Below are 24,720 nucleotides of genomic sequence, written 5' to 3' on the forward strand. Positions count from 1 at the left end.
TGTGAATACTACTTTAATGCAGATGCATAGTCATACAGTTCCATCAAGTATCCCTGACTACCATTTGCTGAGCTAGAATACCAAGCTGGGTAGAACAGTGGTGTGACTCACTAGGGACCAGGTCTTCTGTAGCTTAAAATGCCACCTAATGCTGACCATTCATTGCTATTATTCTAGAAAACAGGAAAGATGAAAGAATGATTTCTGCCTTCTTCACTGAAGCAAATTCACTCCAAAATGGGTTTTTAAGAATTAACTACTCAGAATACTTCCATCCAAAATACATTCCTTCTTATAAAGCTCTCACAACATCTCTGAAATTGTTACCCCCATTTTATAGATAAAGGAATAAATATCTGAAAGGTTAAATGACATGCCAAAGATCGCATACACTGGCAGGAGAACCAGTACTCTCAGCCCAGCCTAACACTCTACCTGCAGGATTATGTTGCTTCCCTTAATCTTCTGACTCTTAAAAATAAAATTACCCTTGGAACTTTAATAGGAAATTAAACTAGTAAGCTAACTCTCCAATTACTAGAAAGGTATTGGTTTAATGTAACTGGATGCTTCTCTCTAAAAGCATTATTTCATATTATGCAGAATTTGAGTGAGGCTGACAAAGAGCACTTTCTGTCTCATCTTTCCCTCTTACCTACTCAAGAAAGGTATCTGCTCTGTACCTCCTTATTTGGAGATGGAAATGGACTAAGCCTTCAGGCATCCTGTCTGCCCTTGCTGCCTACAGCCTTATCGCTGTCTGCAAAAATAGCTTCAGTAATCTCCAAAGATGGATGCTCTGACCTCAGAACCTTGGGGCTCCCCACCACTTGGGCTTGTAGTTTCTCATGAACCCTGCAGAATACAGATAATGCCTGTGCCATCTCCCTATCTGCCAAGGCATCCCTGTCTTGAGCAGGATTAAATTCTTAATCATGCTCCCAACCATTTTTCCTAGACATAGCTAATGGTAGAAAGTTATACATTAAAGTCTTCCATTAAAAAATATTTATAGGGACGCCTGGGTAGCTCAGAGGTTGAGCATTTGCCTTCAGCTCGGGATGTGATCCCAGAGTTCTGGGATTGAGTACTGCATCAGGGTCCTGTATGGAGCCTGCTTCTCCTCTCCTCTCTCTGCCTATGTCTTTGCCTCTCTCTGTGTCTCTCATGAATAAATATATAAAACCTTTAAAAATATTTATAAAACAAATTTTACCACCTATGTGCATGAGTTAGATCCCTAGTTAGCAATCTTTCTCCTAATCCTTCACGATAGTTCTGAGGCAGAGTGGTTTGGGAGCAGACACACCTGGGTATTTTTTTTTTTTTCACACCTGGGTATTAATCCCAGCCCTGCAACTTTACTAGTGGTACAACCTTGAACAAATTCCTTCCCTTCTCTGAGCAGGTTTTCTTTTCTTATAAAGTGAGTATAATAATATCTGCCTCATGAGGTTCTTATAAATGATGTACCACGTATAAAGTGCCTGGCATAACATTTAACATACACTGGAAGCACTATACATGTATGTTCCCTTCTTCCCTTTCCTTGTATTTCAAAATACAAACTTTATTTGCAGTAGAGTACCTAAATCCATTTTGGCACACATTCTCCCTGTACACTCAGCATTCTTTTTCAGGCTTTTCTAGTCAATTTAGGGAGAAAAAACATTATAACATGAACACACTTTCTTGCTCGATTTCACTAGAGAAAAATTTGAAAATTTGAAAAGACATGAAGAAAAATAAAAATCACTGAAAATCTCTACATTAGAGATAATCATTATCAATACTCTGACCTATAGCTTTTCAGTTTTTCTTTCTAGGACAGACATTTGGTTAGTAAATATATCATTAAAGCTGGAGTTATATTGTACATACTAAGAGCCAAGATTTAATGAACCTCCAGCATGTTCCAGGGACTACTTTCCCTTGCTTGGGGGATATAGACAAATTATTGCCAATTTTCTTTCCTTTTCTTTCTGATGTAATATCCAAATTTTCTCTAATAAAATCATAAGAAATGAAGAGTTTTCACTCTCATGTAAGTCTGGGTTAGAATGTCCATTTTTTTTTTTTTTTTTTTTTTTTTTTTTAATGATAGTCACACACACACAGAGAGAGAGAGGCAGAGACACAGGCAGAGGGAGAAGCAGGCTCCATGCACAGGGAGCCCGACGTGGCAGGCGCCAAACTGCTGCGCCACCCAGGGATCCCCAGAATGTCCATTTTTGAGCCAGATGAGACATCCATTCCTTTGATAACCATCAATCAGCTATAAAGCATGAACTCAGTAACGTTTTCCAAGATTCTGAAAGCCAGACTAAGCCTTATCATTTCAGTTACTGTGGGATCTTCAAATGACTAGGGCTAATGAAAAGGAGATCCTAGTATCAATAACACCCTATGCAAAAAAAAGTTCCACTTCTTTTTTGACTGTCCTGTTCATACAATTCTTGGAAATTTCACCTTTTCTAGTAAAAGTAAGTTTACACTATTACCTAAATAAAGCATTTTCTTAAAACAAAATCACGAACTGTTTTGGTATCAATTTAGGAATCTGAAGGTGAAGGTTTGTACAGTCAGATAGTAAGTAGATAGATACTCTTCTTTTCCAGTTGTAGAATACCTTGAAAGTGCAGAAAAATAAATTCAGAGCACAAGAAAAATCCTGATTAATGTCTGAAAGTTTTAACGTGTAGGCCTAAGAAGGAAATAAACATCAACTCCACCTCAGGCCTTTATCCAACTTACCATACACCAGGGAGATTTAATAAAATCTCACTGACAAAGACCCAACAAGGCAACAGTGGGGTTGAGTCAAACACTTGAATTATAAATTGTTTTTAAAAATATATGACCAGAAATCAGTTTAAAATGAGCAATAACAACCTAGGCAGTCTTTTAAATTGACTGGAAACTTCTTGTTTTCTTAAGTATTAGAAACATCTTTTTAAAAGCTTCTCTAGGGCAGCCCTGGTGGCTCAGCGGTTTAGCGCCGCCTGCAGCCCAGGGTGTGATCCTGGAGACCCGGGATCGAGTCCCATGTCAGGCTCCCTGCGTGGAGCCTGCTTCTCCCTCTGCCTGTGTCTCTGCCTCTTTCTCTCTCTCTCTCTTTCTCATGAATAAATAAATAAAATCTTTAAAAATAAAATAAAATAAAAGCTTCTCTATGTTGGGCTCCTGGCTGGCTCAGTCAGTAGAGCATGTGACCCCGGATCTAGGGGTTCTAAGTTTGAACCCCACATTGGGTATAGAGATTACTTATACGGAATCTTAAAACAAAAAAAGCTCCTGTGTACCATTAATTTGCTTATTAAATCCTTCTTTCACAGATGATGCCAAGGCAGACTTCAGCCTAACTCCCTTTAAACTCAAATTTCAAATTAGTGGAATCTGAATGGGATTTTATGGAATTGCAGCTCTTTACTATGGAGATTTCATTGCGCCCAGGAGTTAAACTCCTTCTGTGTTTGCAGACAACAGAAAGAATAGGATTCTTTGTGTGGCCAATGTGTAGTATAGACATTGACTAGTATCACTGGCTAAGATTAATTCTCGAAGAAGAGAGATTAGGGAAGAACATGTTGCTTTTGACCCCCTAGGATACAACAGAGACACTTCAGTGATCCTGAGTAAACTGACTTACATGTCTGTGAAGAGAGCTGGAGAGTCAGGCCGGTGGGACTGCACATCCTGCATAGCATTCCATTCATTGACTGACGATTGATCAGAGTTGATGTGGCTCTCGTAATAACTCACCCAGGTGAGAAACAGGCTGCCTGGATAGTAATTATGCATTCTGGCCACTTCACAAGCCTTGTGTAAACTCTGTAATGCAGACCTGAAAGATACGCTGTGAAATGAGCACTGCAGAACCATGGGGATACCAGAAAGCCAAAAATCCACATGTACCCAAAACTCTTTCAATTTTTAAGCCCTATAGAATTTGGCCTCTGGAGAATCTATTCCCTGGAATTTAAGATTCTCTGATTTTGATTATACCATATTATTTATAATATATGGTATAATATAATATATAATATATTTATATAATATATATATAATATATATAGCTATTTATAGCTATCTGCTAGACACTTTTTGCTGAAATATATAATGCATTAATAAGGTTAGGAGTAGAGAGGAGCAGAACAACCAGGACAACCCACCAGTGAAAAATAGGTCTAGGTACCTACAGAGCTCATGATCTTGTAGTTGGATTCTATATGTTGTATCACTATAGAACTAAAGATCTCAACCATTTACTATAGAAGATTTGTTTCCCTTGGCACAGAATCATCCTACAGCATAAATTCCCTATGATTCTTAGAGGGTCCACAAAGACCATATAGATAGATGTCTCTAAGCCTTGAGACATGTCCTTTGATGCCCAGGAAGTACTTATCTAATAACATTTATCATTCTTGTTGCTTTAGTCTCTCAGTCTCTTCAAACCATTTATTCATACACTTGAGCTACTTTCTAAGAATAGCTCTGGTTATACTAATTAAATCTCTGACTATGAACTCTGGAACCCAAGAGGGTAAACAAACCTGAAAAGTACCTTTTTTAAAAAAAACTTTTATTTTTTTATTTGAAAAGAGCCTTTCTAGTTATATATTTGAGAAAAGCTGAAGCCTGAAATGGTAGGAAATTAATTACATAAGAGCAAAGATCTTTCTACATTTTGTTTACTGACACATCTCACGTGCCTATAAGAATGCCTAGTTCATAGCTGGATTAAACAAAATGTCTTATTAGCTATAAGCTAATGTCTTTCTCTTACGGGAAGAGGACAGTATGAGAGAATTCTATAGGCAATCCATTGACATCTTTCTTTTAAAAATGCCACTTAATTTCCACCCCCCATAGCAAAAGTGATCCATGCTAACTCTAGAAAATTTAGGGACCTTAAGTAAAGGCAAAAATATCCTGTAGTTAACTACTGAGAAATAACCACTGTTAAAGTTCTAGTATAGATTTCTTCAGTCTTTTTTGTCAAGGCATCCATCAATAATAAAGATATGACCACATTCTATATATATTTTATTTTATTTTTTAGAAGATTTATTTATTTTAAAGAAAGACAGAACAGGGAGAGTGGCAGAAGGAGAGGGAGAATCTCAAGTAGATTCCCCGCTGAGTATAGAGCCTGATGCAGGACTTCATCTCATGACGCTGAGATCATGACCTGAGCTGAAATCAAGAGTCAGACGCCCAACTGACTGCGCTACTCAGGTATCCCTCTATATTTCTTCTTTCTTTCTTTTCTTTTTTCTTTCTTTTCTTTCTTTCTTTTTTCTTCCTTCCTTCCTTCCTTCTCTTTCTTTCTTTCTTTCTTTCTTTTCTTTCTTCCCTTTTTCTCTTTCTTTCTTTCTTTCTTTCTTCATTCATTCATTCATTTATTACATTTTAAACTTGATTTTACTTTAAACCTTCTTACCAGCATATATGTCAATATTCTTCAATGAGATTATTTTAATGGCTGTATTATACTTAATAACATCAATGCACCATAATTTAATTCATATTTTTCAGATATTTAAATTATTTTCCACATTTTGCTATTATTACAACACTGATAAACATTCTTATAGTTAAAATTTTTACACATATCCACAATTATTACCTTAGGATACATTTTTATTTTATTTTATTTTTATTTTTAAAAAAGGATAAATTTTTAGAAGCAGAATTACTAGGTCAAAAGGGCAGGCAAATGGTAAGGCATATTGGCAAGAAAGATTCATTCTCAAGAAAGGTTGTTGTAGTTTATTCTCCCACCAATAGTAAATGACAATTTACTTGTTTAAGTCCTTGTCGATCCCAAAAAATGTAAATTAAAAAATAAATTAGTTATCAACTTAATAAGGAAAAAAATTTCAGTCCATTATTTTTTTAATTTTAAAGATTTTATTTATTCATGAGAGACACAGAGAGGAGAGAGAGAGAGGCAGAGACACAGGCAGAGGGAGAAGCAGGCTCCATGGAGGGAGCCTGACATGGGACTCGATCCCGGGACTCCAGGATCAGGCCCTGGGCTGAAGGTGGCCCTAAACTGCTGAGCCACCTGGGCTGCCCCATTTCAGTCCATTTTTATCTGGGAAAGAGTTTTCCTTAAAAAACAAAGTTGCAGAATCTTTTAGAATGCTTTCTATTACTCAAAGTAAGCCAAATTCTCAGAGAAGTTTTTCTAATTCTCAGAGAATTCTCTGAATTTCAGTTTCACTACATAGATTTACAGGTAAGGGTCAGTTGAGCGCAATATTTGATGCATATTATCTTCATTGGGAAAACTTGTGCTTCAAAAGCATATGCCACATGTGTCTGAGGCAAGAATCCTAAAATACACTCAAGGCTTAGGGACACCTGGGTGGCTCAGCAGTTGAGCACCTGCCTTTGGCCCAGGGTGTGATCCTGGAGTCCTGGGATCGAGTCCCAATATCCCTGCATGGACCCTGCTTCTCCCTCTGCCTATGTCTCTGCCTCTCTCTCTCTCTCTCTCTCTCTCTCCCTGTCTCTCATGAATAAATAAATAAAACCTTAAAAAAAAAAAAAACTAAAATATACTCAAGGCTTGGCCATCTCAGATATTTCTGTTGCATACAGGAGCTTCCCAGGAAACTACATTAAACTACCTCCTGTGAAGGAAACACCTGGTCTAAATGCTACTTTGATCCATAGATCACCTTTTTTTTTTCCCCTGTGACTTTCAGTTCACTATTCCCCAGATGGCACACCAAAAAGTTTATTCAGCAATAAGCCAACAGAAGTAGGACTAGTCAGTTTGCTTTAGAACATCAAAGATTGAACTAGGTTATTACTTGAATCTTCCTTCATTGTCTAAAGAATTAAGACTGCTTTGTACTCCTTCTCAAAATATAACTGAAAATACTGTCATTTATGGGACGTCAGCTGTTTGGCTTTACTTGGTACCTAGGAATAGGTATGTCAGTTGCGTGTAAAGGAGCCTTAGTCAAAGAAAGTAAGCTTTCCATGAGAAAATTATGTGAAATATGCCCTAAAATCCAAAAATCTGTTTTAAACACATGACCTGTAACTCTGTTGCACCTCAATTATTGCATGAAATGATAAGATTCTGAAGTTCAGTTGTCTCTGTTTTATGACTGCATCCACCTCAAGCCTATCAGTCCTGTTATTCAGGGGCAAATAAGCTCCTTGGAATCTTTTCAGGCTCCTTTATTTCCTGTTTGGTTTTTGTTCTATCCATTCTGCTCCTCATGAGGACTTCTACTACAGAATAAGGTAACTGAATGAGAAACTGAAAATCAAATCCCTAACTCAGAGATAGACTCTGAATCTTAGAGTCATACTATTCCCTAGTCATCAGATCATTTTCTAGATAATCTAGAATAAGAAAGTAAGAGTCTACTTTGCCTACATGGAAAAGATACTCTCAGGCCAGTTATGTAACCTCTATAAAACTTCAGCTTTCTCACCAATAATAAGAACTACTATTATTATTTTGGGGAATTGGTGTGGTGATTAGATATAACCCATATAAAGCGTAATTCTGATATATATAGTTAAGTAGCCCAGAAGTGTCAGTACACCAGTTGATGGTTCTTAACATTTATAATGTTTCGGCTTTATTTGCATTTTGCAGTCTTACAGTCATCAGAAATTTTAATGGAAACTTATCTATTAATAGTATCCCTGATTACTTTAAGAAATGAAACACTAATGCACTGTAGTAGTATGATGTTCTAGATATGGCTCTAGACTGCCACTAGCTTAATCAATGTGTCCCAATAAAACTGTTCCAACCAGCAATCTGACCCATTAAGTATCTTCCAGAGTCTAAGAACACCTCTGAATTTTACTTGTTCACCAGTGTTTAAGGACTTCCACTATGATAATTTGAAAACTGAGCTCCTAGGTCATCTTTAACTATGAGGGACACACAAACAGATCAAACAAAAAACCACACACAGATTATACAGCATTTTCATAGAGAACTGTACTATTTCAAATATTACTACTTACAAAATATTGCCCCAATAATATATTTAAAAACTTTCACAGAAAAAAACCCCCAAAAACCTTTATAGAGACATTAAAAGTCCTCTTACCACATTGCCTGTACAGATACAGGTTTGAATATATGCACTCTGTTATCCGTTGATACACTGAACCCACTAAGGGAAGAAAAAAAAAAAAAAAGAATGAGATAAAAATCCACAAATGAGAGTAGCTTATTTCAGTTGTGAATTTTCAAGGTCATTTCCCAGGCTAGCAACTGCTGGCTCAATGGAAGAAATCATCAGGCACTTCATGTAGAAGTTAACTAGAGTACAGGATTTGACTGAAAAGCTTCAACAAATTGTCTGATTTTATCTACCAAGCAAAATGAATGGACTCCCACACTGGAATTGGGGAATTACATATAATCTCCCAGCTGTAGCTACAAACTGTTCTGCTATATATTTCTATTTGGAAACCTTGTGCGTTCTTAGCAAACCTGACCCTGGTTTTATAAACTGGAGCAAACATCTTGGTCTCTTGGGGACACATTCTAAAAACACCAGGAGGTGGGGGTGGAGGGTCACTGGAAGGAATTGGCACAGGAATGGGGTTATACTGTAGGCTGACAGCTGGCAGAGGCAGCAAGAGGTTATTTGAAACAGAACATATCATCCTCTGGGAGAGCATTGCAACAGTCCCACATGTTCAGATTGAAGAGTGAGCCAACAAACTAGTTTTTCTTTGTTTGGATTCTTACTGTAGTCAGTCTAGAAGAACAGAAGTAAGAGGCCCTGGCAAGTTGTATTTTTACTCCACTTTACAAAACAGGAGTTTTGTTTTTTTTAAAGATTTATTTATTTATTTATTCATGATAAACACACACACACACACACACACACACAAAGAGAGAGAGAGAGAGAGAGAGAGAGAGAGAGGCAGAGACACAGGAGGAGGGAGAAGCAGGCTCCATGCCTGGAGCCTGATGTGGGACTTGATCCCGGGACTCCAGGATCGCGCCCTGGGCCAAAGGCAGGCGCTAAACCGCTGAGCCACCCAGGGATCCCCAAAACAGGAGTTTAAAAGGACTCACTGAGTTGCTGACATGACAGTTCACTTGGGCACACTGGGCCTCCCAATCAGCTTAATGAATGGGCACGAAGATGGAACCTCACCCCTTGGCTTTCTATAGGTGAATAAAAAGGGAAAGCTCTTACCCATCACCATCCAAATGAATTAGGGTATCACTCCAGAGGGGCAGGACTAAGCCCATGGTACAAGTACTACTGCAAGACAAGACAAGAAATAGTGTATAGGTTAATTCCTGTTACTCTAGGAAGCAGTTCTTTACTCTTTCAACACAAAGGATAAAACCCCTAAACTCTAAATTCTGTCATGTTAGAGTGGAGGAATTTCTGTCATATTACTTTCAATGTAATGCATGTGCTCTGGAGCTGTATCAAACAAGTAGTCAAGTCCTTATGTATTTAACAAAGAAAACTTACTGACTGAGCTCCTTGTATTGCTATTTCAAAAATGGACACTGTCTAAAAAATCCAGGTGATTGCTGCTAACTTGTGATTGGTAGGCTTCACCTCAAGGTCACAGACTCCAATTCAACTCTAAAAATTATTTCTAATGCTAAGAACTATTTCTGGTTGCTGAAGACCTCTGAATACATAATTTGTCCAAATTTAATCCTGAGGTTTATGTAGTTATTGAACATTAGAACACATTCAATACTCTAAAAGGGAAAGGGAATTAAAATACTTTAAAAAGTAATTGTTAATGGTTTGTGATCAAGTTAGACAAAATACACTCAATACAACTTAAGTAAAACAGTACTTGGTGGCAGTGCACTGAACTAGCCTAGCACTGCTGAAATGCAGAGTGAATAGAATTGTCTGCAAGCAACAAAAGGGTATCCCCAATACAGTAAATTAAAATCCTATTTAAATCACGCATTAACCCAGGGAGGAAACTAGCTTTAAGCTAATGGAACAGGTTGGAATAGGATGCCAGGGACTCCCAATTGTGTCTCTAACACACCATTCCTCTGGACAACTGTAATCTATCCCCGATCTCTGCCACTTTCTCTTCTTAAGGCTACTGTAAACCATTTCCCTCTTCTATCCAGTCTCCCAAAGGCTCTGACACCCTCTTCCTGCCAGTGTAGCTAGAAAAGCAGTATGGTATAGTAGAAGGAACCTTACACACGGGAGGCAGAACAGCAAAGTGTGATTAAGAGCACAGGCTCCAAACTCAGATGGGCTCTGGACCCTGAGTTCTAGCACTACTGCATAATTTTAGGCAAATTATTTAATTGCTTTGTGCTCCAGTTTCCTCATCTATAAAACTGAATAAATATATACCTTCTTGATTGGGCTGTTTTTGAAGATTACATTAGGTAACACATTGAAAAGTGTATATAACAGCACCAAACGTAATAATAACTACTACTTACTGGGCAGTTACATCTTGTCAAAATATCTGGATTTGATCTTCAGTATTTCAGTCCCTTTTGACAAGCTATTCACTGTCTCTCCATCTTAATTTCATCTTTTTTTTTTTTTTTAAAGATTGTATGTATTTATTCATGAGAGACACAGAGACACCAGCTGAGGGAGAAGCAGGCTCGCTACAGAGAGCCTGAAGTAGAACTCAATCCCAGGACCCCAGGATCACTACCGGAGCCAAAGCCAAAGGCAGATGCTCAACCACTGAGCCACCCAGGCGTCCTTTAATTACTTCATCTTAAAATGCAGGTAACAAAACCTACTTTATCATAAATATATTTTTAAAGATTTATTTATTTATTTATTACAGAGAGAGAGAGAGAGAGGCAGAGACACAGGCAGAGGGAGAAGCAGGCTCCATGCTGGGAGCCCGATGCAGGACTCGATCCTGGGACTCCTGGATCGCACCCTGGGCCAAAGGCAGGCGCCAAACCGCTGAGCCACCCGGGCTGCCCACACATCTGATTTCTTAAGACACTGGATCAGGAGAATGTGAAGTTGTTGCCTTATATTTCTAGGGCAAGGCTGAAGTGAAGTTTCCATGCAGTTCCAGTTCTTGTTTTATTGGGTTTCCAAAGGAGGAGTCAGAAAAAACCAAAGGAAATAAGATACAGAGTAGCACTGTCCACCTGAACTTTCTGCAATGATGTAAGTGTTCTATGTATATACTGTCCAATACGGTAGCCACTAGTCACATATCACTAGAGTACTTGAAATGTGGCTAGCTGTGACTGAGGAACTGAAATTTAAATTTTGTTTAACTTCTTTAAATAGCCACCATGTGGTTAGCAACTATTGTACTGATAGCACAGATGGAGAGAGAAAAATCCAAATCAGAGGTCTTAAAATACTAATGAATGTAGCAAGGTAGGTGCTCTTAAAGGAGAAGTGCTTACCAAAAGGTCTGTTGCTTAGCTAACATCAGAGGTTAAATCTATGCAGAGAAAACCTAAGTGTGGTTTACAAGCCTGTGCAATTTCAGAGCATAAAATTAAAGGCTGTAAGAGTTATACGAGGTAACAACTCTGGCCTTGTGATCCTTGTGAAACCACAAATAATTTTCAGGTTGACTATACAAGCTTAGGTAAACACTTGTTTAGAAAATCTTCTAATGACAATGTGATTCTTTTCTTCCCAACAGCAGAACAATTAGAATCACTCCCAGCCTCTTCTTTTGTGGCTAAATTCTCCCAGGCCTGGGTCATGCTGCTAGCTACTCCACAGTTCCATTCTAGTTCTAAACCAGGAAGTCAATGCTTTGAGACATCTGGCAGGATTTCCTGAGGCTTATTATCTAGAGAGCAACTGCTTAGCCACATTCCACAGTCTTCCTAAGGTTTCTCCAGAAGTAGGAAAATAAAAAAGGAAAGCAATAAACTTTAGGGGGCACAAAAGAGCCAGGTTCCGAGTGCGGTATGATACCTTTAATTACAGGATGCAAAGTACTGCTAAAGCCAAAGGTGCATGATTATAAAAGGTTCTGTTCTGAGTTTAAAGAATCAACTCTGTCCTTTTAACTCAGAAGGAAAAAGGAAGCAAAAGCATTTAGTAAAAGCAAGGTGTAAGGCCATGAATAAATATAAGAGATTAAGGTAGGGGCCTCTTTGAACCCAAGACCTATTGGTACACTATCACAAAGGGTACATGCTCTAGAATCAGCAAAGTGATTCTAAAATAAAGTTAATGACAAAGAAAATGCAGCTTTTTATTCCTGGAGATAATAAGTTTAAATCATTTGCTTTATATTCATTACCACCTAAGGATGAGAGGAAGGTAAGGAAGAGTGATAAATTAGGAACATAACCAAAGAGATTCGCTAATCATTTTCATCTCTCAAGACTGTATGGCTAAGATACTTTTGTACTCCGTAGTTTTAGGCATTGAACTTTAAGAGTAGAATGGCATAAGATGTTTTTGTAGTAACCCAAAAGGCAACTGGAATTTTTATTTAAAAAGGAGTTTTTTCATCCTTCCTTTTGTGGTACCATACCTGTCATTAGAAGAGAAATCCATTCCTAGGACGATGCTTTCTTCAGTGTCTTGTCTACCATTAGTTGAAACCACTACCATATAGCGTGTTCTATTCTGGTAAGTACTCTCTAGTCTTACAGCCTGGAAGTTAACAGACAACAGATATATTAGGAAATTTAGAAGGTCAGTTTTAGATCATTCAACCTTTTTTACTCAGCATCTTAAAGCATGCTCAGGAAGACTTAAATTCAAATTCCAGCTCATGTATTAACTATGAAACCTTCAGTAAGTTACTAAATTAATTGGAGGGAGATAAAATAATACCTATCCTATTGGAATATAAGAATCATATGAAATAGTGAACATAAAGCACAGTGCTTGGCATATAGTAAAAGCTCAATAAATACTGGCTACTAGCGTAATTTATAATAAGAACTACCAGGGCATGTTCTAAAGACTGAAGAGGGAATGAATGGAGGTATATGAATGTGAGCATTGGACTCATAGATACAAGTCCTACAAACAATTATAATACAAAGCAAGCTATTAATATAAGAGGAGTATACTCTATTGAAATCTTACAGATTATACACTACAAGATTTCCTTCTTTAGTTTCAGTGATAAAGAAATTGCTTTTTCAGAGGCTTATATTACTTTTTGTCAAAAAATTTTTATTTATTGTTGGTTTATAGTATTTTAAAAGGGCCTTCTGAACATTTGAATATGGACAGTGTCTTAATGATATTAAGGATTTACTGTTAGTGTTACAATGACACTGTAGTTACACCTTTTTCTTAAGTACCTGGAGTAAAATAACATGGTGCCATTTTAAGGTTGTACTTTAATATATTCCAACAATGGGTAGCAACCAAGATGTCCTTCAATAGGTGAATGGATAAATTAAATACATCCAGACAATGGAACATTATTCAGCACTAAAAAGAAATGAGCTAAAAAGCCATGAAAAGACATGAAGAATCTTAAATTATTACTTATATTTACTGTTTATATTACTTACTTATATTACTATGTGACAGGAGCCAATCTAAAGAGGCTACAGGGAAGCCCTGGTAGCTCAGTGGTTGAGTGCCTGCTTTCAGCCCAGAGCATGATCCTGGAGTCCAGGGATCGAGTCCCATATTGGGTTCCTTGCATGGAGCCTACTTTTCTCTCTGCCTGTGTCTCTCTCTCTCTCTCTCTCTTTATTCTCATGAATGAATAAATAAAATCTTAAAAAAAAAAGAGGCTACAAATTAAGAATATTTTTTTTTTAAATTTGAGAGAGAATGAGAGAGAGCGGGAGCACAAGTGGGGAGAGAGGGAGGGGGAGGGAGAAACAACTCCCTGCTGAGCAGGGACCCTGAGATCATGACCTGAGCCGAAGGCAGACACTTAACCAACTGAGCCACCCAAGCACCCCAAGAGGCTATATATTGTATGATTCCAACTATATGACATTCTGAAAAGGCAAAACTATGAAGTCAGTAAAAAAATCAGTAGTTGCCATGGTGTGTAGGGGAACAGTTTTCAGAGCAGTGAAACTACTCTGTATAATACCCAAAGTGATAGGTCCATGTCATTATACAGTCGTCAAAACTCACAGAATGTACAACACCAAGACTGAACCCTAATGTAAACTATGGACTTTGAGTAATAATGATGTGTCAATGTAGGTCCATCAATTGTTAATAAATGTACAACTCTGGTGGGGGGAATAATGATAATGAGGGAGACTATGTGTGTGTGGGGCTAGAGGATATATGGGAAATCTCTGTACCTTCTGCTCAATTTTCCTAAAAGTGCTCCCCAAAAACATCTATTAAAAATTTTGTTAAGAGAGATCTTATATTAAGTGTCCTTATAATAGTAACTATTATTAATAGAATTGGAGGCAACTTTGGGAAATGATGGACATGTTTATGGCATAGATTGTGGTGATGGTTTCATGGATGTATACTTATCTCCAAACTCATCCAGCTGTATATATTAAATATGTACAACTTTTTGAATGTCAATTATATCTATAAAAATATTTTATTTTATTTTACTTTATTTTATTTTACTTTACTTTATTTTATTTTATTTTATTTTATTTTATTTTATTTTATTTTATTTTATTTTATATAAAGAATGACAGAGAGTATGAGGGGGGTGAAGGGGCTGAGGGAGAGGGAAAAGCAGACTCCCCGCTGAAGGCAACCAGATGGTCCTTGCCTTCACAGAGCATACATTCTGGGTCACTCTTCTTTTAATGTGTTAACAAATAGCCAGGAAACTTGTGTACTAGAGGCAATTTACTCTGTATAAAATACCCCCCACTCCTTATTTCAGAAGAGACACAGAGTTTCAATCTTATCAACTGGCTTAAGACATCTCTCAGAAATGGGGCAGAAATTTCTATTCAGGATTCTTTCAGTGCTTCTCCTTTCCCTCAATTCTGTCACTAATTCAAAAGAAGCCAGAAAAAAAAAAAAAAAAAAAAAGTAGCCAGGCAAAGAAAAAAAGAGACCCAGTCACATGGCTTAAGTGAGCCATTTAGCAAGGCAGAGGTGAGACTCCAGTGGCTATTTCTTCGTTTCTGTTCTGATACTCCTAGAAAAAAGTAGGGAAGCACCAAAGGCAGAATTTGCCACATTAAAGCTTGTTTCTAATAGGTGCTGATGCAACAAGAACGTAATGCCTACCATTCTGATTCTAAGTACACAAGGTAGAGAGCTGTATTGCTAACTTTATGTCCCATGAAGTAACAAAGAAACCAAATTCATTTGTGAGAGGCTAAGAACTAATATTTAAATAGATGAAGGTCTAACCCTAGTGGGCTGGGTTAAACAAGCATTATACACATACAGCTATGGATACTAGTAAATACACATAAGGAGGCCTGAAAGGCAGCACAGACTCTCTGATTCTAGGAACACATCATAAAATATTAAACTATTCAGAAACCCAGTTGTAGGTAAACTAGAATCTTTTATAAACAGATCTCAGATATTATATATCTAAACTTGGGCTTGCCTCAGCAAGCTCTGAGCTAACTTTAGTTCAGTTTCCTGAATATGTTAGAGGCTCTTTTATCCTCTGTCAAGGCTCTAAGAATTTCTGGCAAGGATCAAACACAAATGGAATGGGAACAACTGAACTGTGCTCCTGATAATTTATCCACAGCTTCTACACCAACCAGTGGCAACTGACTGGCTAAGTGGAAACTGATAAAAAGAAAAAAGAAACCTCCACAAATATCACCCATCGTATGTTATCAGGCTAAATTAGCAGGTAAGCAAGCGTTTGTTTGTTTGTTTGTTTGTTTATTTTGGATATTCAGGGCAAATATTAGTTATTTCTTTTTTAAAAATGAGGTGTGTTTATTTACTCATAATATCAAGAGCATTTCAAATGTTAGGCCTTCCCGTGCTAATTAATATAATCATAACATCAGGTCCCAAACCTAATGGGGAAGACCCTAGTCATTTTACATTGATTTAGAATTGAGTAATAGGTGCAACTCAGATTTTTTCAATTCCAAGCTTCTTACCCGGAAGAAAGGCATTTTGAGGCCTTGGGATTTGATCACAGACCTCTAGAGAGTAACAATGTAATTGTTCTTTTTTTCTAAAGATTTTATTTTTAAGTAATCTTTACATCCAATGTAGGGCTTGAATTTACAACCCTGAGATGAAGAGTTGCATGCTCTACCAACTGAGCCAGCTAGGCACCCAATTAATTCTTACTAAAAGGAAGTAGAGCTTTAATCAGGGGGTCAAAAGCCATGACGTTAATTCAACACCTATATCCTAAAGAAGGTTGAGATGAAATTTCTTTTTTTTTTAATTTTTATTTATTTATGAAAGAGAGAGAGAGAGAGAGAGAGAGAGAGAGAGGCAGAGACATAGGCAGAGGGAGAAGCAGGCTCCATGCACCGGAAGCCCGACGTGGGATTTGATCCCAGGTCTCCAGGATCGCCCCCTGGGCCAAAGGCAGGCGCCAAACCGCTATGCCACCCAGGGATCCCGAGATGAAATTTCTTATAGAAAAAATTGCAATGCTGAGGATGGATCTGAGCTTTCAAATTCCCTTTTAGGCTTCAAGATTCAAGGTTAAGAAATTAAAATTTTAAGAGCCACAGCATAAAGAAAAACCTAATACCCAACTGGTTTGGAGGTTTATTTCATATTCCTGTTAGGAAGAAGATTGACAAAATCTAATAACCTAATTCATCAAGTTAATCAGAGACATGTAATTAAAAATGGCAGTTTGTACATAATACCCTAACATTAGAATTGGCAGCAAGTCCAGTGTTTCCTTAAATTCCTCCAAAATTTACATGGAATTGACAACTGAAATAAGACAACTCAGGTGCATTTGATTAACTCCAGTTCTCACTAAAAAAGATATCACTGAAGTTTATTCTAATTGTCCAAAGTAATATTTTGAATTTTAAATAAATATTGGCAACAACAGCAAATATGAAATTATTCCAAGAAAGTCCAATTATTGCTTAAATTTGGAAACCTATTACAAGTGTCAGGTGAACTTAATTCAGCAATCTGAGGATTGAGGTAGGTCTGAGAAGTCATCTGCCTCTGCTTTATTTCTGATAAGATGTCACGTGTTTGCAAAGCTCATCTATCAAAGAATGATGTTAAAACTTCTCTCAGTGACTAATTTTGTAATTTGATTACAAGCAGTTCACAAACAGTAACCTGATAAAATAACTTCCGTCCTCAGTAACATCAAGAAATACTATTCCTTAAGCTTACACTGCACCTTTGCCTTTAATTTTTTTTACCAAGAGTCTTACATCATGCCACTGCATGCAATGTTTATCCTTAAGGAAGCCACATTATAAAGTCCCAATGTCTAGACAGGCAGCTCACCCAATTCATCAGAGAGAAAGGTTTCAAAAGTATGTAAATATTAAATTCTAGCCAAAAGAACAAAGCAAAGTCATTATCTAAAATTAAAATAGACTTCAGATGTGACACTAATAAGCTAAAGAACACTGTTTTCAAAAGAAACAGAGCTTGAGGGAGTCTTAGGATTCATTTTTTTTTTAGCCTATCACCATGAAATTCTTAAGTTAAAAAAATGTATTATATTCTGTGTAGCCATTAAAAACAGATTTGTTTTTAAAAAAAAAAAACAGATTTGTTGACATGGAAAGATATCCAAAATAAAGTGTGAAGCAAGCAGGTTATAAGTCAGCATTTATATTTTTATCTCATTTTTGTTTAAAAAAAAAAGTGCTCTGACGCATACTGTTTTCTCTGTTCAATTCTGAGCTCAAATCAATTGTCGAAACCTTCATAGTTATAAAGATCAGTAGTAAAACCTTTTTGTCCATTGCTCAAAACTGATTAGCCTTTCATATACACACACATTTCCCCCAATCTCATTCATCCATGATCAAGTCTTGTTATCTACTGTCACTTTTTTTTTTTAAGGTTTTATTTATTTATTTGACAGAGAGAGAGAGAGCACAAGCAAGTGGAGTGGCAGGCAGAGGGAGAGGGAGAAGCAGGCTCCTGCTGAGCAAGGAGCCAGATGCCAGGCTCAATCCCAGGACCCTGGGATCATGACCTGAGCAGAAGGCAGATGCTTAACCAACAAAGCCACCCAGGTGTCCCTACAATGTCACCTTTTAAACACACACAAACACCCCCCTTCACCCTCAGACATAAGTCTTATTGTTTTAAAGATTTTATGTATGTATGTATATGTGTGAGAGAGAGAGAGAGAGAGAGAGAGAGAGAGAGAGCACGCGTGCACATAAGCATAATGAGTGGAAAGGAGCAGAGGAAAAAGGACAAGCAGACTCCATGCTGAGTGTGGAGCCTGATGCAGGGCTCAATCCTACAACCTTGAGATCATGACCTGAGCCAAAATCAAAAGTTGGGGGCTTAACCAAGTCAATCAGGAACCCCAAGTCTTACTGTTTTAAATTACTTTGTACTTTGGCTTCTCAGAACTACAGAGATCAATCAGGGAGACTAGTATGTCTTCTGATACTCAGATTTGGCTATTTTCATTATTGATCCACTTTAGTAAGAGCAAAGGTCAGAGAATCTGATATACTCTGACAATTCTCACTCTCTCTCTCTCTCTCTCTCTCTCTCACACACACACACGAAAGACCAGAAGGATGCTTATCCAAGTTGCTATGAATGGTTTTCTCAGAGTGTAGGATATACAGTGATTTTTACTTTCTTCTTTATACCTTACTATATTGTATGAGTTTTGAAAATTTTATGTTTAGAAAAAATAAACCCATTTTCATTTGGGGAAAATATCAATGTACTATAAAAAACAAAACCCCAAAAGTCCTTATTTTTTAAAACTCTATTGCAAATTACTCAAAAAAACACCTCCTTGTACCTTATCAGCACCTTAGCTCTGGTTAAGAACATTAGTTAAAATTACTTCAAATGGGAAGGAAGAAAAGAAAGAAAGAAAGAAAGAAAGAAAGAAAGAAAGAAAGAAAGAAAGAAAGAAAAAGAAAGAAAGAAAATTGGGATGCCTGGGTGGCTCAGCGGTTGAGCAGCTGCCTTCAGCACAGGGTGTCATCCTGGAGTACCGGGTTCAAGTCCCACATCAGACTCCCTGCATGGAGCCTGCTTTTCCCTCTGCCTGTGTCTCTGCCTCTCTGTATCTCTCATAAATAAATAAATAAATAAATAAATAAATAAATAAATAAATAAATAAATAAAATCTTTAAAAAATAAAAAAAAAATTACTTCAAATGTTAGGTAAGTTTTTCATTTCCCAGTCTATTTTTTTATTAAATGGGTCTTTGATAATGTGCAAGAGTACTAAAAACCAGTCTTCATTTCGCCAGCTATGGTTTTCTAAGTACTGAAGTTACTGCTTGATACTGTATTTGGAATGCAGAGCTTTCCTGGAGGAAAAAATGGTTTAGTGTGATTTTCAACGCTAAATGTGGGATTTGGTGCCACTATCTGTTGTTGGGTTGTTAAAAAAATAAAGGCAGGGCTTTCAGTTGACTATCAAACTTTTAACCTTATGCACAAGCCCCAGAATGAGAATTTTAGCATTCCAAATTTAACTCAAAACAAAAGGCCTTGCTTTGACTATACAAATGCTCCTTTCAGTTAGAAAAGTGCTAATTTGTCCAAAGTCATACAATGTATTCACTCATTTTCTTGAAGATGACTCACTCAATAATCTGAAACATAATGACTATGTGTTTGTAACAATTCAAAACAACTGTAAAATGGCTTGCCATTAATTCAGAAGCATCAGTTACATTTTCTGAATTTATATCTTATAAATGTAAAGCAGCTGAAGCTGCATAGTTTAGCAAGGCAAGAAAAAAGCTAATTGCCAACTCTGTCTTTTTTTTTTTTTTTTTTAAGATTTTATTTATTTATTCATGAAAGACACAAAGAGAGAGGCAGAGACACAGGCAGAGGGAGAAGCAGGCTGCGTGCAAGAAGCCCAATGTGGGACTTGATCCCAGGATTCCAGGATCACGTCCTGGACCAAAGGCAGACACTCGACCACTGACCCACCCAGGTGTCCCACCAACTGTGCCTTCCTAACTGCTTCCTTAATGCTCTCCTGTGGTTAAAATTATTTTAACATTTAGAAGTGCAAGCTAAACTCCAGAAGGTTATCAAGGAGAAAAAGATAAAGTGATGACAGATCTCAAACTCTACCAAACCACAAAAGTTTTGGAAACTATAAACATGTATCTAATAGACATCAAGTATGTGCAAGTGACCATTATGGATTTTAGAGGAGGTGTTCTCAAAATGTGACTCCTGGAGAAGCAGCATCAACATCACTGGAAGACTTGTTAAAAATGCAAATTTTTACTGCCTTCCTCTCCCCAGATCAAATGCTGTGTGTGGAGTCCAGCAAATGGCAGTTCAACAAAGCTCTGCAGGTGATTCTGATATACTCTGAGGTTTGAGTATCACTGCTTTAGAATATTAATCCTATAAGAACTGTACCCCACTTTGTTCACTTATAAAGAAGTGTTTAAGATAGAAGTATATAAAAATATAGACAAGATTTACATAAATGTATGCTGTGATTTTTCAGATTAGGATAAAAAATAATTGTGTAAGGTTTTCTTTTTTTTTTATTCACTTATTCATGAGAGACACACATACAGAGAGAGAGGCAGAAACATAGGCAGAGGGAGAAGCAGGCTCCTTGCAGGGAGCCCAGTGTGGGACTTGATCCCTAGACCCAGGATCCTGCCCTGAGCTGAAGGCAGATGCTCAACCACTGAGCCACCCAGGTGACCCTGTGTAAGGATTTCTTATTTCATATTCTTTAAATTTCTTATTTCATATTCTTTAAATTTCAAGGGAAATTTCTCTCTCAACAAAAATTTGTTGCCATTTTAAGAAGGTGATACAGGCAGCATTTGAGAGAAAAAAAATGACAGAATTTGAACACAGAATGATTAAGTGAGTGAAAAATCAGTTAATTACCACTGAATTCAGAGACCTGATCATCAATTTTTTTACAGTCATTCTTGTATTCTACTCATTTTCTTTCTTCCCATTGAAAAAGCAGAGATCAACCATTTGAATTTAACATGCTGACAGAAACCCAATTTCCAAATTACCACCCCAACCTAGAAGGGCCCATCACCACAGGCTTAGATTAGTGGTGCAATAACTACCTAGTAGACCTCCATGACTTAAGATGGCTTCCTCCTCCCTACTATTCTGTATTACCTCTGAAGAATCTCTCTCTCTTAGTAATCTCTACAATCAACGTGGGGCTCAAACTCACAAGCAGAGACCAAGAGTTGGATACTCTACTGACTGAGCAAGCCAGGTGCCACTCTCTTAAATACTGTAGCTATTCCATGTAATTCTTTGCTCAAAACCTTGTAATGTTTCACACTACTGCTTACTGAAGAGGCAGAGGTATTATCTTCAAGTATTTATCTAGAGGGTCAGATAGGGAATATAAATGAGTGAAGTAGGCCATATGAATATTAAATGGGTAGAAATGCTCTTTACTTTTCATAAAGAAACATATCATCTCATTTTTGTTTTCCTATTTTAATTAAATATTCTAAAAGAAAACAAACAGTGAAGAAATGATGACAATTGGTGACACTTGGCTTTACAGTCTAGGAGACAATAGGATATAGGGGAATTATGGTAAGTTAAGAGCCCAGGCCATACCCATGTCCGCCCCTCCAGGTCTAGCAAGTTTTGTCATGTGAGAATAAGGTCCCAGTGTTGCCAGAATTTTATATTTTGAAGTCAAGCTCCAATTATGGTTTTTTATGTAAAATTCCATTTTAAAATTTTGAAATTCTGGCTCAGAGTGAAAAACACCACCAATGAGGTCCAAAGAAAACAGATCTGTCAGTTTGAGACCTCTAGTTTGAAGCATTAAATCCCTATCTGCCTGCCTTAGTTTTCTGGTATCTAATCTTCCTTATGGTAACAATAATCCCCAGATTTGGGCAGCATTTTATACTTCTCAATATGCTTTCATATCCATTTGATCCTCTTGACTATGAGATGTAGAAAGGAGATGAGAAGAAGCAGGCTGAGACAAGCTAAGTAACTTGTCCAAGACCTGAGTCCAGGTCTCCTCACTCTAAGACCAGTACAAATCCCTGGCCCTTTTACTCTCTCCTTGTCCCTTACATGTCTTTTGCCTCAGTCATGCCCTCATCTAGAAGGACTGTCTTCTTTCTCTCTGCCAATCGAAATTCATCATCTTTCAAGATCCAGCTCAAGGTCAGCTGTACACATAAAACCCTTCTAACTAGGGCAAGTCTCAAAGTATTCTTTCTTTTGAACTTTAGTTGTTGTTATGGTCAATAACTCACAAGCTGGTGCTTATCAACAGCCTTGAATAATCAATTTATTTCACATCATTTCACATTAGCTCATATCCCCAATTATATTCTAAGCTTTCTCTCTCTCTTTTTTTTTTTAATTATTATTCTAAGCTCTTTGATGGAGCTGGCATGTTACTCTTTTTTGTTCCACATAGTTTCCAGCACTCTGTTGGGACATTAAAAATGACTGCTTAATGTCTGCCATCTTGACAGTCTTTTGAGTAAGAGTTATAATGATAACACTAACTTACCAGCCTGATGTTATCTTCTGGTCGGAGTAATATGAACATTGCTTGGAGATGCTGTTGGAGATCACCTGGTGAAATTTATGAAACAAAAAATAATTATTCTCCATTGTAATGTCAACAGAGAGGATTCCTTCTATCTTAATAACCTATATAAAAGAAAGTTCTGGGTCAATGTAGGACTACAATTAGACACAGAAATTAAATGTCTTTATTAATTATTAACTTCTTTTTTAAGTGGAAAGACAGATGGTTGACTGTATTTCTATACATTCACTTTTAGCCTATACTATATTAAAATTTGCTTTATGTTTGTCCAATGGGAGGTGCACTTGAAACCAATCTCAGTTCTGAACTATTGTGGATGTTGATGAAAGCAATGGTGAGATCTGCAGGGCTGTGCTTTCAGGCCCACTAAAAGTGTTAAGGAGGGAATCCTGAAAATGGGGTGTGTGATGAATGGGGTTAGAATTACCTCTAGCTTTACAAAAGGCTAACTATTTTGCCATTCTAATTTCTGTAAATCTTCAGTTGCACTTAAGAAGATTTTTAGCTTCCCCTTAGAATAATGTCAATGGTTTAAAATGATTTCCGTTATTAGTGGCTGATATTAAAGTAAGAGTATTCATTAAATATTGTGGATCCCAAGAAATATATATTCCATTGAACCTAATGTTAGGTATTATAACATGGCCAACCGTTATTTGAATACACATTTGTTTCTATACATTCCACAAAACTAAATTGAAAAATTTTTTTGTATTAAAGTATTATAGATTTCCTTATACTTCCTATTCTATACTAGAAAGCTTTGGCTAGTAGGAGATAATTAGATAACGTACTGTTATAAATGATGACAATCCGAGAACAAAAAACTTCATTTCATGCCCACCCAGGTCCAGCTTTTTTAAGAGTCTAAAGTGACTGACATAGCCACTTGATCATAGATGCCACTGGAACCTGTTCTTACATTTGTCTTGAAATCTACATACAAAATCTTCCTCCAGGTAACTTCAACTGTAACTGTGAGAGGAAATACTAATATGTGCAAGAAGCGGTGAGGGGCAAGAAGAAAGAGAAGTAGATTAGCGAACAGGTATTTGTTTAAAAGGTCAGCAAGTCTGAAAGCTTCTCCTTTTCCCCTGATGTTTCCTTCTCTTAAAGAATAGTTTTCTTGCCCCTCATCCCCACCTCCATTTCAATGCTGGCTTCTCACTGATTCCATTACTGCAGAATCTTTCAACTTTCAAAATTAAAAAGGAGAATCATTATGTTTGGCCAGGTCTGTTCTACCACATTTCAAACCCAGAGACACAATCTTAGTCTCACGTGTAAGAACCAGTATGGGCTCACAGGTATAAAGCCAAGAGAAATGAAAACATATGTCTACACAAGAACTTATAAAGATTCATAGTAGCATTATTCATTAACAGTCAAAAATTGGAAACAACTCAAAAGTCTATTAACTGGTGAATGGAAAAATAAAATGTGGTGTATCTACACACCAGAACATTGTTTGGTCATAAAAAGGAATGGAGTACTGACACATACTATAACGTACATGACTCCTGAAAACAGTATGCTAAATGAAAAGAGCCTGTCTCAAAAGGCCAGTTATATAATTCTTATATATGGAACTTCTATGGAACACTCAGAATGAGTAAATCTATATACCGAGAAAGTAGGTTAGCGGTTGTTTAGTAGGACTGGCAGGGAGGGAGGAGGATATAGGGAATGACTGCTAATGGGTAACTGTGGTAACTGGGTTTCTTCTAGGGGTGATAAAATGTTCTAAAATTATAGTGATGATTTTTTCTATACTAAAAAAACCCACCACTGAATGTATACTTTAAATGAGTAAACTAGTAAATTACATGGCATATGAATGGCATTTTACTAAAACTGTCTAAAAAAAAAAAGGAGACAAAGTGTTTGGTATAAACAATGAAGAGTGACTTAAGATACATGTTATAATTGAGCTAAGCAGCTGAGGCTTTTTAAAAATTAAGATTCCTTCTGTTCTATCAGTAAAAATGACTGGAGGACAGGATTTTTAAGATGGAGAACTTGTAGACGAGAGCCATTTCTGGGCAGATAGTGGCCCTAAGTCCCTACACCAAGTGCTATTGGCCCAAAGATCCAGCTGGCTGCTTGGAGGTTCAG

At 37.1% G+C, this 24,720-nt stretch overlaps 1 protein-coding gene, 1 long non-coding RNA gene and 2 other non-coding genes across 9 annotated transcripts in view; 1 reads left to right on the forward strand and 3 right to left on the reverse strand.

Moving 5' to 3' along the window:
- The window catches only part of SSH2 (slingshot protein phosphatase 2), a 235,283-nt gene that overhangs the window by 38,230 nt on the left and 172,333 nt on the right, over window positions 1-24,720 (reverse strand). For all 6 annotated transcript variants that reach the window (XM_072747902.1, XM_072747905.1, XM_072747903.1 and 3 more), the window contains 5 exons: window positions 22,564-22,628; window positions 12,493-12,614; window positions 9,204-9,272; window positions 8,097-8,162; window positions 3,650-3,844 (listed from right to left, as the gene is read on the reverse strand). In XM_072747902.1, coding sequence (XP_072604003.1) covers window positions 3,650-3,844; window positions 8,097-8,162; window positions 9,204-9,272; window positions 12,493-12,614; window positions 22,564-22,628 — 517 coding nt within the window. The remainder of the gene's footprint in view (window positions 1-3,649; window positions 3,845-8,096; window positions 8,163-9,203; window positions 9,273-12,492; window positions 12,615-22,563; window positions 22,629-24,720) is intronic.
- LOC140597814 (uncharacterized) lies at window positions 15,632-23,209 on the forward strand. Its single transcript, XR_011999756.1, has 2 exons — window positions 15,632-15,747; window positions 19,845-23,209. It is a non-coding gene; the product is annotated as an uncharacterized lncRNA (long non-coding RNA).
- Window positions 17,750-17,820, reverse strand: LOC112933204 (small nucleolar RNA U2-30). Its single transcript, XR_003237616.1, has one exon. It is a non-coding gene; the product is annotated as a small nucleolar RNA U2-30 (small nucleolar RNA).
- Window positions 18,432-18,508, reverse strand: LOC112933205 (small nucleolar RNA U2-19). The gene has a single exon (XR_003237617.1). It is a non-coding gene; the product is annotated as a small nucleolar RNA U2-19 (small nucleolar RNA).

This window comes from Vulpes vulpes, chromosome 2 (assembly GCF_048418805.1).
Source record: "Vulpes vulpes isolate BD-2025 chromosome 2, VulVul3, whole genome shotgun sequence".
In the NCBI taxonomy this organism is placed as follows: Eukaryota; Metazoa; Chordata; class Mammalia; order Carnivora; family Canidae; genus Vulpes; species Vulpes vulpes.